This window comes from Zootoca vivipara, chromosome 12 (assembly GCF_965207765.1).
Source record: "Zootoca vivipara chromosome 12, rZooViv2.hap1.1, whole genome shotgun sequence".
NCBI lineage: Eukaryota > Metazoa > Chordata > Lepidosauria > Squamata > Lacertidae > Zootoca > Zootoca vivipara.
The window spans coordinates 44,537,824-44,551,158 of NC_142595.1; the positions used below are offsets into that span (position 1 = coordinate 44,537,824).

Genomic DNA, 13,335 nt, shown 5'->3' on the forward strand with positions numbered 1-13,335 from the left:
TAAGAGTATGACAAAAACAGAAGTAAAATTAAGTCTATGCACAAGAGCATATGGCCGCTTGACGAATAGCTTGCCATGTTCCATCTCAGCATGTGTTGTGAAAGAAAAAAGGAGGTTGTGCTCTGGTTTTGGCGGATGATTAGGCCCTAGCCTAGATAAAAATTGGCTACAAGCACACCCACAGCAATAATGCTGCTCCTGATGTAAAAACTGGGGTTTGGCTTTTGCTGCCCAATTCCTCATGGGGCTCTTCAGTCCCTCAAGTCTGTGATTGGTCAGAGAAGAATGGATGGAGGCAGGATCCAGTGGAAAACAAGGTGGATATTTTTCTGTTGCAACAGTTCCCTCCCCTCCTTCCAAGGAGGAAGACCCTGAACAAAAGTGTGCAGGAACCTTTAAAGGTTTTTGACATTGTCCAAAGAACACCCCAAAATCATACATCTATCCAGCATAGGAAGCTGGTCTACAGCAGAAATCCTTTCTGCCAGGATACCCGATAATGGTTGCTGATTGCATTACCTGGCCATTCTCTTGTGGTTAATACTTTTAGTTCCTGAATCCAGGTCACAGGCTCACCCTATTCACACAAAAATATGCTGTTAAAACAGGATTTGTAAGCCCCATTTGCCTCCCTTATATCAGAGGAATATTTGAGGTCATTGAGAGTCAAAATGGCTTCAGGGTTGCTCTCCTGTACTATTTCAGACATATGGTTTATAGATATTTGTGCATTTATAAATATTTATTCTATATTGGAGACCTTAAAATTCTTAAAACACTCTGTCAGAGATGCAGATGCGGCTACTCTAGAGTAACGACTCCTCACAGCATTGTCCTTTTAGGCTTTTATTAAGTGCTGATTATTTACAGTGCTCGGAGCGATCTATATACATGTTGTCAGTCAGGTGTCAGTACCTCCGAATGGAGGTTGGCGTGTTTTCTTCCAGCAAAGAAGTTTGGGAAGACCTAATCTCCTCCCACGACGTTTCTTGCGTAATTCCGGGGTCGGCGGGGTCGGCCTTCCCCCCTTGCTCCCCCCTTCCTGTCCCACCTTGTGCATGGGCTCCGCTACCTTGCCGGAGCCTCGGTCACCACTTCCTGAGTCTCCGCTTGAGGCGGAACTCTCCCTGCTTTCCCCAGCGCTTGTCGATGAGCTGGTACTTAAGATGGGAGGGACCTCCCGGTATCCCCTGTCCCTCACACACTCCTTTGTCCATTAAAAGCCAGTGCTTAGTGTGTGAGAGATGGTACTCAATCGTACGAAGTGCCACAATTTTTTTGTCCATGGCACCTGTTCTGGCACCCACAGCATTTTTATCAAGCTATGAATGAAGGCACCTCATTTTTCAGCAAACGAAATCACCAAACAATGTATTTGCTGCTTGAACTTTGAAGCACCTCTAGCTCATTCTGTTAGAAGTGTTATGCTAGCTCTTAAAGGCAGAGTAGGGCTTTTTTGGGGGGGCAGGGTGAGAAAAGAAAGTGTTAACGTCAAAGCTAGCTGCCCTACTAAGGCAGCTCTCCACCACTGCCTATATAGCGACTGTCAGTTTCTCTCCATGATTTCAGATGGGGGTCTTTTCCCCAGCCCTACTTGGAGATGCCAGGGATTGAACCAGTAATGAGCAACAACTATCAACCATAATATTTGGACTCTACATGCGAGATCCTGGGCTCAAATGGCTGAGCACACCACCTGCTGAACTGTAGACATGTAGCTGGCTGTTGGAAACAGTGAAGCACTGGAACAGAAGGAAATCTACGGTAGTTTGGTAGAATAAGGCAAACCTTATTCTCTTCAAAGCCCATAGTTGTCAAGCGATACATTTCCAAACAGGTTTTTGTACCTCTGCAGAGCGCCCCATCCTATCTCCAGAAACACGTTCACTGTGACCTTGCTGTTGCATAAGGAACCACAATTGTATGTCAAAGCACCTTTATTTCTCTTTAGGAAGTCCGTTTTGGCTCTGGGTACCTTCTTTCAAGGTGCTTCATGCCTGAACTGATGCAGGTAGCCAGCGAAGAGAGGGATGGATAAATATTCTGTCTTGAACCCAAGCCGTTGTTCCAAACAAACCAGCATCACATTTGACAGCTAAAGTTTCAAAGAGGATCAGATATATGGAAGACTCACACTTTTAGCCATGATAGCTTTGTTTTACCACAGCTGTCAAGAGGTAGCGTGCCTCTAAGTGCCTCAACTTCTCACCTTACAGCAACTTGCAAAAAAGGAACAGGCAGCATGGGAAAATTGCTTGGCTGAGAAATCATCCTTCCAGCATTTCCATTTTTTAAAGGGAGAAGCAGCCTGGATAGCTCAGTGTGCTGCTGTCAATGCCACGGCTGCAGGTTCAATCCCCGTATGGGACAGCTGCATATTCCTGCATTGCAGGGTGTTGAACTAGATGATCCTCAGGGTCCCTCTCCAAAAAACTTAGCAATTCCGATTCTCAGTGGGAGAGCTACAATCCATCTGTTGGAACACAGGAAGTCGTACTGAGTCAGACCACGGGACCATCAAGCTCGATACTGTCGACGCTGACTGGCAGTGGGTCTTCAGGGGTTCCAGCAGAGATCTCTCTCAACCCCCCTTGGAGATGTAGGCAATTGAACCTGGGACTTTCTACACGCAAAGCAGATGCTCCTCCGCTGAGCTGTGGCCCTTCTGATGGAGGGTAGGCATTTCAGGATCAGAGCAAAAACAGGGCACTATGAAGAATGCTCCTAAGGACATGTGCTGAAGGACACAGTGGACATTATTGCCCGGAAAGCATGCCCAAAAATTGCAGCCTGAATTTGATGGTAGGGAGAGTTTGAGGGTATGAAGAGGAAAAAAAGTTGTTACAACACAGGTGGCTAACTTACACCGAATCAGACTACTGGGCAGTCTAGCTCAGTATTGTACACTGCCTGGCAGCGCTTTCCCCGGGTTTGAAAGAGGATCTTCCTTCTCCCAGCCTTTGACTGAACTTGGGACCTTTGGTGTACAAAGCATGAGTTCTGCTACTAAAACAGGTATGAGTTGTCCCAAACAGATATGCTACCTCTTAGGAAGTGTGTGTGGGGGGGCACTGTCTAGATCCTAAGTCTTTACTTGGACTTCACATGACTCTTTACTTGCAAGGACGAAGTCACTGCCACCACCATGCCCCCAACCCTGGTGAGAAAGAGAGAGAAAGACACACCAGACAACACAGATGCACGTTCCAATTCTCAGGAAGATTTTTATGCAATTGATACAACAGCATGGAGGAGTAGGATGGGGGGTGGAATTGGTTTTTTTCTCTCCCGTGTGTGTGTGTATGTGTGCATTTTGTTCCTTTTATTAAAAAATGAAAGAAAAAAAGGAGAAATCCAGCTACAGGAAGCTCTACCTTCTCTTCCCCCCACAGCCCCTTGCCACCCCACCCCCCCATAAACCCACCCTCCGTGACTCGACTCCCCCACAAGTTCAACCCCACAGCCTCGGCCATATTACACAAGACATATTACATATTTATAAATATAAACCCCACCCACATGGAGACAGGGGGACGGAGAGAAAGGGGGAGGCCCCACCCTCTTTTCGCATTTATGTTACAGCACAGGAACCTGGGGTGGGAGGGAGGGAGGGAAGGGCAGGAGAGAAATGGAACAGGCTGTGGGGGGAGAGCCAAAAGGGAGTGGGGCAGGGGGAGAAGAGGAGCTGCTAACTATACCCAGATCGTCTCGACTAGACACAGGGCCCCCGCTGTGGTCTTGCTGCCCAGGCAGATCAAGACTGCAGCTCACAAGAACAGTTTCACAATGGATACCAAATGCCGGCAGGGCTCGCCAACCAAACCAACAGCCATATTTTTTTTAAAAAAAGAAAAACAGTAAGCCACGCAAGGAGAGCGGTTGCCTAACCGGACCTTCCCGGGCTGGAAGGAACCTCTTGTTTTTTGCCCTTCCCGCAAGCCACGTGTGTGTCGGAACGAGGGAGAACCCAACTGGCCTGTCCCTGGGCCTGCCAAATTCAACATTGAGGAGACGGCTAAGTCCCAGCCAACTGGACCCTGTTTTGCGTCCTGCCCATTTGTGGGCGCAAAAAATGCTCAGTCGTCGCCCTCCTCATCGCCGTCCTCGCTGGAGTCGGAGTTGGCCGGCATCATGGGGTCGTCGTCGAGCAAGGAGAAGTCCCGCTCCGAGCTGGCGTAGCCCTGAGACAAGTCGTCCATCTCGTCTTCCTCGTCGTCGTCGTCCACGGGCTGCGGGTGGCCCAGGTGCAAGGCACCTGTGGCGTAGCCGGGGTGGCCCAAGCCGGGGTGAAGCAGGGCTGCGGCAGCGGAGGAAGAGGCGGCAGAGGCTGAGGCGGCAGTCGAAAAGGGCATGTACTGTAAGGGAGAGCCGTGGGCCGTGCTGGCCTGGAAGTGGGCATGGTGCAAGGAGAGGGGCCCCGCGGCGCCCAGCTGGACCCGTCCGGCACCCATCAGAGCCATCATGTTGGAAAACTCCATGGGGGTCTGGCGGCCCCGCTTCTGGGCACTCTCGGCCCCAACTGGTCCGGGAAGGAGGCGGTTCATGGTGGGATCGGGCAGGAAGCTCTAGGGAGAAGGAAAAGAGAACACTGCGTTGCAGGGAGTTGGACTAGGGGGGCTTTTGCCTCCCTTCCAACTCCACAGTTCTATGATTCTATGTTCTAGAACACGGGTGTCAAACACAAGGCCCGGGGGCCAAATCCGGCCCGCCAGACCTCGTCATGTGGCCCGCCGAGCGCCCCAGCCAGCGGGACCCAGCAGTGGGACCTTGCTGCTGAAGCGCCGCGCCAAGAAAGCGCCGACAAACAGCTGGGGCCGGGGAAATGCTTTTTGCCCCTGGGTCCCTTCGCGCTCTTTTCTGGCGCTGAATCAAGGCGGCAACCCCCCCCTTCCCTTTCTTTCTTCCTCTCTCTCGTTCTTATTCTTTCTTTCCCTCTCCTTCCTTCTTTATCTCTGTTTTCTCTCCCTCTTTCTTTTTCTTTCCTTCTTTATTCCTTCTTTCCTACTCTTCTTTCTCTCACCTCTTTCCTTCCTCTCTCCCTCCTGCTCCCTCTTTTCTTTCTTTCTTTCTTTCTTCCTTACTTCCTTTCTTCCGTCCTTCCCAACTTTCTTCCTCTCCCTCATTCTTATTCTTTCTTTCCCTCTACTTACTTCCTTCTTTCTCCCTTTCCGTCTTCTCTCCCTCTTTCTTTTTCTTTCCTTCTTTCTTTTTCTTTCCTTCTTTATTCTCTTCCTTATTTCCTACTCTTCTTTCTCTCCCCTCTTTCCTTCCTTCCTTCCTCTCTCCCTCCCACTCCCTCCCTCCTTCCTTCCTTCCTTCCTTCCTTCCTTCCTTCCTTCCTTCCTTCCTTCCTTCCTTCCTTCCTTCCTCCCCTCCCTCTCCCTCTCCCTCTCCCTCTCCCTCTCCCTCTCCCTCTCCTCAGAAACATAGGATGCTGCTTTATACTTCTGGCCCTTAAACCCTGGAACCAGGAGAGCAGCTCCAGTGAGTCAACCTCAGCCAGTCCCTTTGGTGAAGGGTGGTGGCTCACTGGCAGAACATCTGTCCTGCATGCAGAAGGACCCCAGCATCTCCAGGTACTAGTAGCTCTGCAAAGGTCCTGCATGAAACCCTAGCGAGCCTCCACCACCCAGTGCAGTTACCAAAAATCATTTTTCAATAAATTGTACAATAATTGTACATTTGAATATCTACTTGCCATTATTCTGACTATGTTTCTGCTTTCAGAGCTAGTTATTACTTACATTATTACAAAAAACAGTAATAATTGAATGCAGTGACAATAATTTATGATAATAAAGAGTGGACACATAGTCCTACAGATACAACCGGCCCTTTGAAGGTAAACCAAACTGCTGATGCGGCCCCCGATGAATTTGAGTTTGACACCCCTGTTCTAGAATCTTCACAGTTCTATGATTGGAGGAAAAAATCTAGTAGGCTATTCCCTTCCCTCCCATCTTTATTGTCTGCCTCAAATTGTCTTCATGTGTGCCATTTGTAGGGCATACAGATCACCAGGGAGAATGCAAAATTTCTCATAAAACCATAAAGGAAAACTGTGAAGGGCGTGAGTTTCTTCAGCTGCCATTTTTAACAGCAAATAAAAATCAAGCCTCAAAACTGAGAGTACAGGGAAGCTCAATTTTAAGTGACCGTGTTTCAAGAGATCAATCGTTACCTCTCTGGACTATATGTTGGCCTCATATTAATACCAAAGGGCTATAGAAAGAAACCAGAAGCCTTTTTTGCTAGCTATAATAAGACAGGAAATTCCAGATAATGCAAAAAAAAAAATCTCTTCCTTTACGCAAGAGAAGCAGCAAGGCTATTATATGCTAAAATGTGGAAAGAAAGGGCAATCCTGACAAAAGACCAGTGGTTGCTTGAATGAATAGAGTATGCTGAACTTGCCATTATGGCGGCCAAAGAAATTCAGAAAGACAGTGATAAGTGAATGGGAACAACTAGAAAAGTATTTAAAACGGAGTGGTATAAATATAAATCTACAAGCAGGGATTAATTTATGAGCACCATCAAACAAAACATAGAGTTAAGAATAGAGGGGGAAAGAGGGGAAATTCCAAGGAGTTGTAGCAAACCAAGAGGGTAAGATAGAATGTCAAGGAAAGATAGGTTGGGAAGTCCATGAATAATCAGAGAGGAGAGGATGAATGTATGAAAACAAGTCTAATCAAATGTGACCAAAAACTGCATGCATGCATGCACAAATAAATAATATAGAAAGGAGTTTAATTCACCCATACACATTTGTTTTTGGCTCTTGCAAGTGCAGTATGACAGTGTCTTGCATGAGGGCCAGGTTCTGGGGGTAGTGCATATACACAAAACTGTGTATACTCACACCTATATAAGCAACCTTACCTTCCTGGAGTTCTGCGCCGAGCGGACACTGCCCCCAAGCATTCCAGAGTATCTCTGGTAAGCAAGGTGGAAAGCTTAAAAGCATTTGTGTGATTTCAACTGCATAAACATGCCCAAGTTGCGATTGCACTGCATATGCCGAAAGCTTCACGAATCAGCAAATTGTTTTGCTTGGCTCAAGAAGCTGGCTGGGCAACTGCAAAGAGCGAAAGGGAACACCTGCGGTTTAATCACCTTCTTGCCGTTAGCAGAGATGCTGGCTGCCTGCATCCGCTCCAGACCCATCAGGCAGGCCGGCTCTATCGGAACAGGCTTGGGAAAGCGAGGCCACCTGTGCTTCCGCCGTTCCTCCATGTACTGGCGAGAGGCAAAGAGAGATAAGAGTTAGTCGCTGTCCCGTGGTGCAAGGGTGGGCCGTGTGTCTCTGAACCCTAGAGATCCAGAAAAGGTTTGTTGCAGTTGTTTTGTACAAAATCAGGCTCTCTTCTACAAATTGCTATCAGAAATAGGGCATCGTAATCTGTACTAGGATCCCCTATGCTGACAGGAAGCAATAATCCAGAGGCAGAGAGAGCACAAATTACTTGGATCAACAGGGAAATCTCGAGGAGTTCAAATCCATGATCATCGGGACAGTCTTAACGTCTCAACCTAGCTAAAAAAGGTCGCCGTGAGGATAAAATGGGAGCGAGGGAGAGAGCAGCCACTTGTGCTACCCTGAGATTATTAGAAGATATAAATGATAATACAGTCGTACCTTGGAAGCCAAACGCCTTGCAAGTCAAACATTTTGGCTCCCAAACACCACAAACCTGGAAGCGAATGTTCCGGTTTGCGAACTTTCTTTAGAAGCTGAACGTCTGACGTGGCTAACCGGAAGTTGCGCCTTGGTTATCCAACGTTTTGGAAGTCGAACTGACTTCCGGAACGGATTCCGTTTGGCTTCCAAGGTACAACTGTAATAAGTGAGTAAATATCCCAGCCAAGGAAACAGGAAATGGACATCCCAGATGTTGACTTGGGGACCTGGCACCCGAAGGTGGAATGAAAAGGTTTTCGAGAAGGTTAACATCCAAGGAGGCCTACCTAGGGCCATAGTTCAGCTGCAAAGCAAAAGGTGCCAGCTTCAATCCTCGGTATCCCCAGGTAGGGCTGGGAGAAACTCCTGTCTGAAACCCTGGAGAGCTGCTGCCAGTCAGTGTAGACAATGCTGAATGAGATGGAGCAAGGGTCTGGACCTGGTAAAAGGCAGAAGCTTGCTATGTTCCTGGAGTTCTTAGTGCTATCATTTGGGCACCGGCTTTTAAGAACTGTTAATGAAAGCATTCTTTCATTGATAAAAATCCTCTTTGATTTTACCATGTATTTAAAATACCTACTGCTATTGAACTTGTTGCTTTTATCAATGGTACTTTTTGTTTCTTACCATTGCCATGCCGCTCTTGGGGACAGAAATCTATGTTGAGTGTGGAACAAATGGGAACATAGGAAGCTGCCTTTTACCAGGGACCACTGGGTTCCTCCAGTTCAGTACTATCCATACTAATTGGCAGCAGCTGCCCAGGATTTCAAGACAGGGGAGCTCTCTACCTGGAAATGCTGGGGCCTGAACCTGAGACTTCTGTATGCAAGGCAGATGCCCTCCCACTCAGCTAGGGGGCCCCTCCCTTGTTCACTGGGGCAGGGAACATGCAGGTCTGAAAAGCCCGGAAGCAGGAGAGGAGAAGGTGGGTCTGCAAACACTCACCGCCAAAAAGCGAGGGTCGACAGCGTACTCTGGGTGGGCCTGCAGCCACACCTCAAGGTCAGCTCGCCGGGGGGCTGCGTCACCCACTAACAGCTTCCCGTCCGTCTTGTTCACCACCGGGATACGGGCCTCGAGGTCGATATCGGGGCCTCTCAGTGCCTCCAGACACTGCAGCTCCAGCTGAGACCCGAGAGAGATGGTAAGACAGGAATGAAAAAGGGAGGTTGCCCCACCAAAGCATTTCCCTCCACTCCCCGTGCTCTGGACTGCAGAGGCTCCCATCTCTTACCTCCACCATCTTCTTGCTGCTCTTCTTCTGAGTGAGAGCGGGACGGTCGCGCATAGTGCCGTTGGGGACCAGCTTGTGCTTCTGGAAGGTCAGCTTGATTCCCTCTTCCTAGGGACAGCACGAGAGGTTAGGCCAAGGATGGTGAAATGCTTTTGACCAAAGGGCGGCACTTGCGATGGGGGCAGGGATGGGACTACACGTGAAACTCGGAAAATTAGAATATCGGCAGAAAGTGCATTTATTTCAGTAATGCAACTTTTTATTTTAATTTTAATTTTTATAAATGCTTTCTTTTGGAAATCCCACAGTAATAAAACAAATAGTTACAATATAAAAATAATCAAAAATAAACATTGCTATTACATTTCATTAATTACATTCCATTTATAATTGACCCGCCTAATGACAAATAATTACAATTACAACAAATAAAGGCTTGACATATCTTGCTTTGCATGTCATGCATCTATCTCATATATTGGTTTCAACTTTTAAGCTGCATTACTGAAATAAATGCACTTTTCGACGATATTCTAATTTTCCGAGTTTCACCTGTAAATCTGCTTTAAGGAAAAGGGAGGCAGGCAACGACAACCTCATAGCTTACTCTTACTGCAGACTGCCTCCTCCATCCCTGTCTCCTGGCCAATTGTGGGAAGGATCCTGATGCTTCTTATACTTTGCGACTGTAATCTTACTAATGCGTTTCAACGTAGCCTGTAAGCAACCTTGTAAGAACTGGGATCCCTGTATGAGACAGCTGTATATTCCAGCATTGCAGGGGGTTGGACTAGATGAGCCCCAGGGTCCCTTCCAACTCTTTAATTCTTTGATTACAGGAAGTACTTCCACCCACCAGTCAAAATCCCCATCTACACTGAGCCTCAACAGAAAGCAAGGCTATTTCTCCCTTGCTTTCTCCACTGATGCTTCCCTAAAATGGAGTACCTTTGAGCATTAGATCAGAGGGAATTGACACACCTCCCCAAAAATATTAAGTATGAAGAAAACCGGCCACTGCAGTCTCGTATATTGTGAAATCAACCAAGAAAACCCCTCCTGCGTTTGTCATATCCGGACTGCAAAGGAGGGCTTGGCTGCATCTTCAGTCTTGGCAAAACCCCTGAGAAGAGACTGATAATAGCTCCTTTTTCAAGCGGGAAACAAGAGGCCAAAATAGTATGAAGCCCAAGGCAGAGACCAGGGCAAAAGTAAGGCCTGCTTCCCTAAAGGAGCTTCCCCAACCGGGCGCCCTCCCAGATGCTGCTGAAAAGCAACTCCCACCAGGTCACGGAGAATGGGAGTTGTTGTAGACCAGTGTTTCCCAAACTTGCGTCTCCAGCTGTTGTTGGACTACAACTCCCATCATCCCTAGCTAGCAAGACCAGTGGTCAAGGATGGTGGGAATTGTAGTCCCAAAACAGCTGGAGACCAGTTTGGGAAACACTGCTGTAGACCAACGTCTGGAGAGCACTAGGTTGGCAAAGCATCTCTGTTTACAGTATTTTTTTTTAAAAAAAAAATCTGATTTCAATATTTCACTTCTTTTTCATTCCACTGACCCTTAACCAAGTTTTTTTTTTAAGGCCGTACAACGGAGGTGCCTCAGTGCAAAAAAGGAAAATTGCTTCATCCATCTCCGGACCAAAGCGTCGGCTCTGCTCAGGGGAGATTCGGTATTAGCATGGCAAGTCGTCACAGGCAAACCTCCCTGGCATATGTCGCCAGCCTGAATATCAGGGGGACGGACAATGACTGCTCTGCCACCATCAGCCTGGCTGTCACTCACATCTTTGATCTGCACAGTAAACTCCTTCTCTTGCCCGCTGTGCCGGAGGCGGGTGAAGGAGGCGGCCCCTTCTTCCTGCGACGCCAGGGGGCAGATGTGGGGGATGGGAGAGCTGGTGTACTCCCCGTGTAGGCGTGGGAGGCCTTCTCCCTGCATGAGGCAGGATCCCACCTGGCCCTGCTGTGCTGTCGGCCATTTCCCAGAGAGCACGGCTTGACATACCAAGTCGATGCGGTTGATGAGCACTCGGTCCTGGCAGAAGGAAGAGAACAAGAGGCCGTCAGTACTGACCACAGAGACCCAACTAGGCAGAGCACATCCTCCAGGTTCAATTTGGCACTCCTCCATCTGGAAACTGGGTCATCCCAAACCCCGTCCCTTCCCCTTTTGGGGACAGAAGCCCATTTCTTATTACTGAGCTGTATTTTCTTATTGTGCCTCGTTGCTGATCTTCGCAATCCGCTCTGGGATCAGTCTGTGGATAATTATTTCTTACAGGAACTATGCAAGTATCGGTTTCTTTCACAACCTTAGAGCAGCTTCTGGAGAATGGTAGATTATTAGGCACTGGCAGACTTGGGAGGGCTGTGTACGAGCCGTGCTGAAAGGAACCAAATCTGCTTAGCCGGGGATAGAATTTGAGAAACTGGGGTGCCACCACTAAGAAGGCCCCTCTCTCTTGTAACCAGTTGCTGCATCTCAGACTCAGGTTCACGAAACAAAGGTTTTAAAAAGAGGTCTGCTGACTGGGGGCCCCCAATGCAATGCCAAACAAACACGGGCTTTAAGTGAAAACTAGGCCTTTGTTGCTACAAGTGGAAACAGAGACAGTTTCCTAAAAAATGAGAAGACAACTGCAATATGGTACAAATAAGCAACACTCTTGTACAATTCTGCGCTACATATGTGATTACTACTGGCCAATCATATGGTCACAAGATTGCATTCTATAGCAGTTACAACGCACTTCAACAAATCTAAGCCAATTAGCAATCTTTTCATTCCTCTGAATTGCGCTCCCCAACTTTATCATTTTAATAATATATTACCGAACTTAAGGACAATGAAGAATAATTCTTTAGTAAGCATAGTTACAGGTAGGTAGCCGTGTTAGTCTGATGTAGTCGAAACAAACAAACAAAAAATTCCCCCCTCCAGTAGCACCTTAGAGACCAACTAAGTTTGTCATTGGTATGACCTTTTGTGTGCATGCACACTTCTTCAGATTTTCTTTAGTAAGCATGCATTCATCAACATCTTCATTCATTAGCTGTCTACATTGTTCAGTCCACCCTTATTCAATAGTTTAAGATTAAATGTAACTGCAATGCCTAGCTGATTTCTTGCATTCCTCCAGGGCACCAGAGTCCTGGTTGCTATGGTTATTATCTTTAAACTGAGTGTTTCCCGCCCCCCACTGGGAAGGGTTAGTGCAAGTTCACACAGTTATACTAAGATAAAAACTACCGAGAAAATAGAGTCTTCGAGAAAATGCCACTTTTGAGTTTTCTCCTTCACATGGACAAGCTGGGACAGAGGCAGGTGTTCCTTTTGGTACCCTGACCCTAAGTCGTGTAGGGCAGGTGTGGGGAAACTTTGGCCTGCCAGATGTTGCTGAACTACACTCTCTGGGCCACTAGCCATGCTTGTTGGGGCAGAGTTGTAGTTTAGCAACATCTGGGAGGATGAAAGGTTCCCCACTCCTGGCATAAGGTTTTAAAAAGACAAATACCAGTGCTTTGAACTGGTAACCACTGAAAAAGATGTGCGAGCATTCAGTTAAGACACTTTCCCACTGACTGGTCCACTTCCAATAGCCTAAAAAACGACACGGCAACGGCCGTGACCGGATAATTCAGTTGGTTAGAGTGTGGTGCTGGTAACACCAAGGTTGCAGGTTCAATCCCCACGAGGGACAGTGACATATTCTTGCATTTCAGGGGGTTGGACTAGCCTTCTTACCCTATGCTAGTTCCTACACCCCCTCAACTCCCCCCCCCACTCTGATTTCTTCAGCCGGGCAAGCAGGAAAACGTTGCTAGAGTCCAAAAAAGACACATTCCAGCCAGGGAAAATACACTTAAAAGAGGATGTGAGCTGGGGAAGAGTCCCCACGGGCCAGAGAAGAGGGGCCTGGAGTCCTGTACAGCTTGGCTTTTCGGCCTGAGATTCCCCCATCCGTAGGCCCTGGACCCCTGGCGATCCAATTCGGGATGCACTTAGTTGGAGTTTGCCCCCCACTCCAGCACAACTTACAGAGCCACAAACCACCTCCCTCTGCTCAATCTGTTACCTTTGGCCACTCGTGGGCCCGCTGGCGCTCCTGTAACAGCAGGTCAGAGGCGCTGGGCTGCGGAGAGTTGCCCTCGTGGGAGGTGGGCAGAGAGAGAAGCGACGACTCTTCCTCCTCAAACAGTTTCCCGCCGCAAGAGGCCTCTTCGCCTGGCAGGGAAGAAGACCGGGAGGGAGGGGGAGAAAGAGCCTGAGAGGGGCCGCCGTGGAGAAACACATAGTGAAAACGGGCAGAGATGTCAACATACACAAAACCTGATTGTTGTTGTTTTGTGCTGCCTGAAGATGGGGACACTTTTTACCTAGAGGAGATGGTGCAATAGCTGGAATGAA

General features: G+C 48.0%; 1 protein-coding gene and 1 non-coding gene across 4 annotated transcripts in view; both read right to left on the reverse strand.

The window, feature by feature from the left end:
- Positions 1-3,200: 3,200 nt before the first annotated feature.
- The window catches only part of CHD8 (chromodomain helicase DNA binding protein 8), a 64,208-nt gene continuing 54,073 nt past the window's right edge, over positions 3,201-13,335 (reverse strand). For all 3 annotated transcript variants that reach the window (XM_035134710.3, XM_035134708.3, XM_035134709.3), the window contains exons 33-38: positions 13,004-13,152; positions 10,711-10,962; positions 8,922-9,029; positions 8,633-8,812; positions 7,120-7,242; positions 3,201-4,565 (exon numbers count right to left, since the gene is read on the reverse strand). In XM_035134710.3, the coding sequence (XP_034990601.3) occupies positions 4,077-4,565; positions 7,120-7,242; positions 8,633-8,812; positions 8,922-9,029; positions 10,711-10,962; positions 13,004-13,152 (1,301 nt within the window). In that variant the 3' untranslated portion in view covers positions 3,201-4,076. The remainder of the gene's footprint in view (positions 4,566-7,119; positions 7,243-8,632; positions 8,813-8,921; positions 9,030-10,710; positions 10,963-13,003; positions 13,153-13,335) is intronic.
- LOC118095938 (small nucleolar RNA U6-53/MBII-28) lies at positions 10,522-10,625 on the reverse strand. The gene has a single exon (XR_004693851.3). It is a non-coding gene; the product is annotated as a small nucleolar RNA U6-53/MBII-28 (small nucleolar RNA).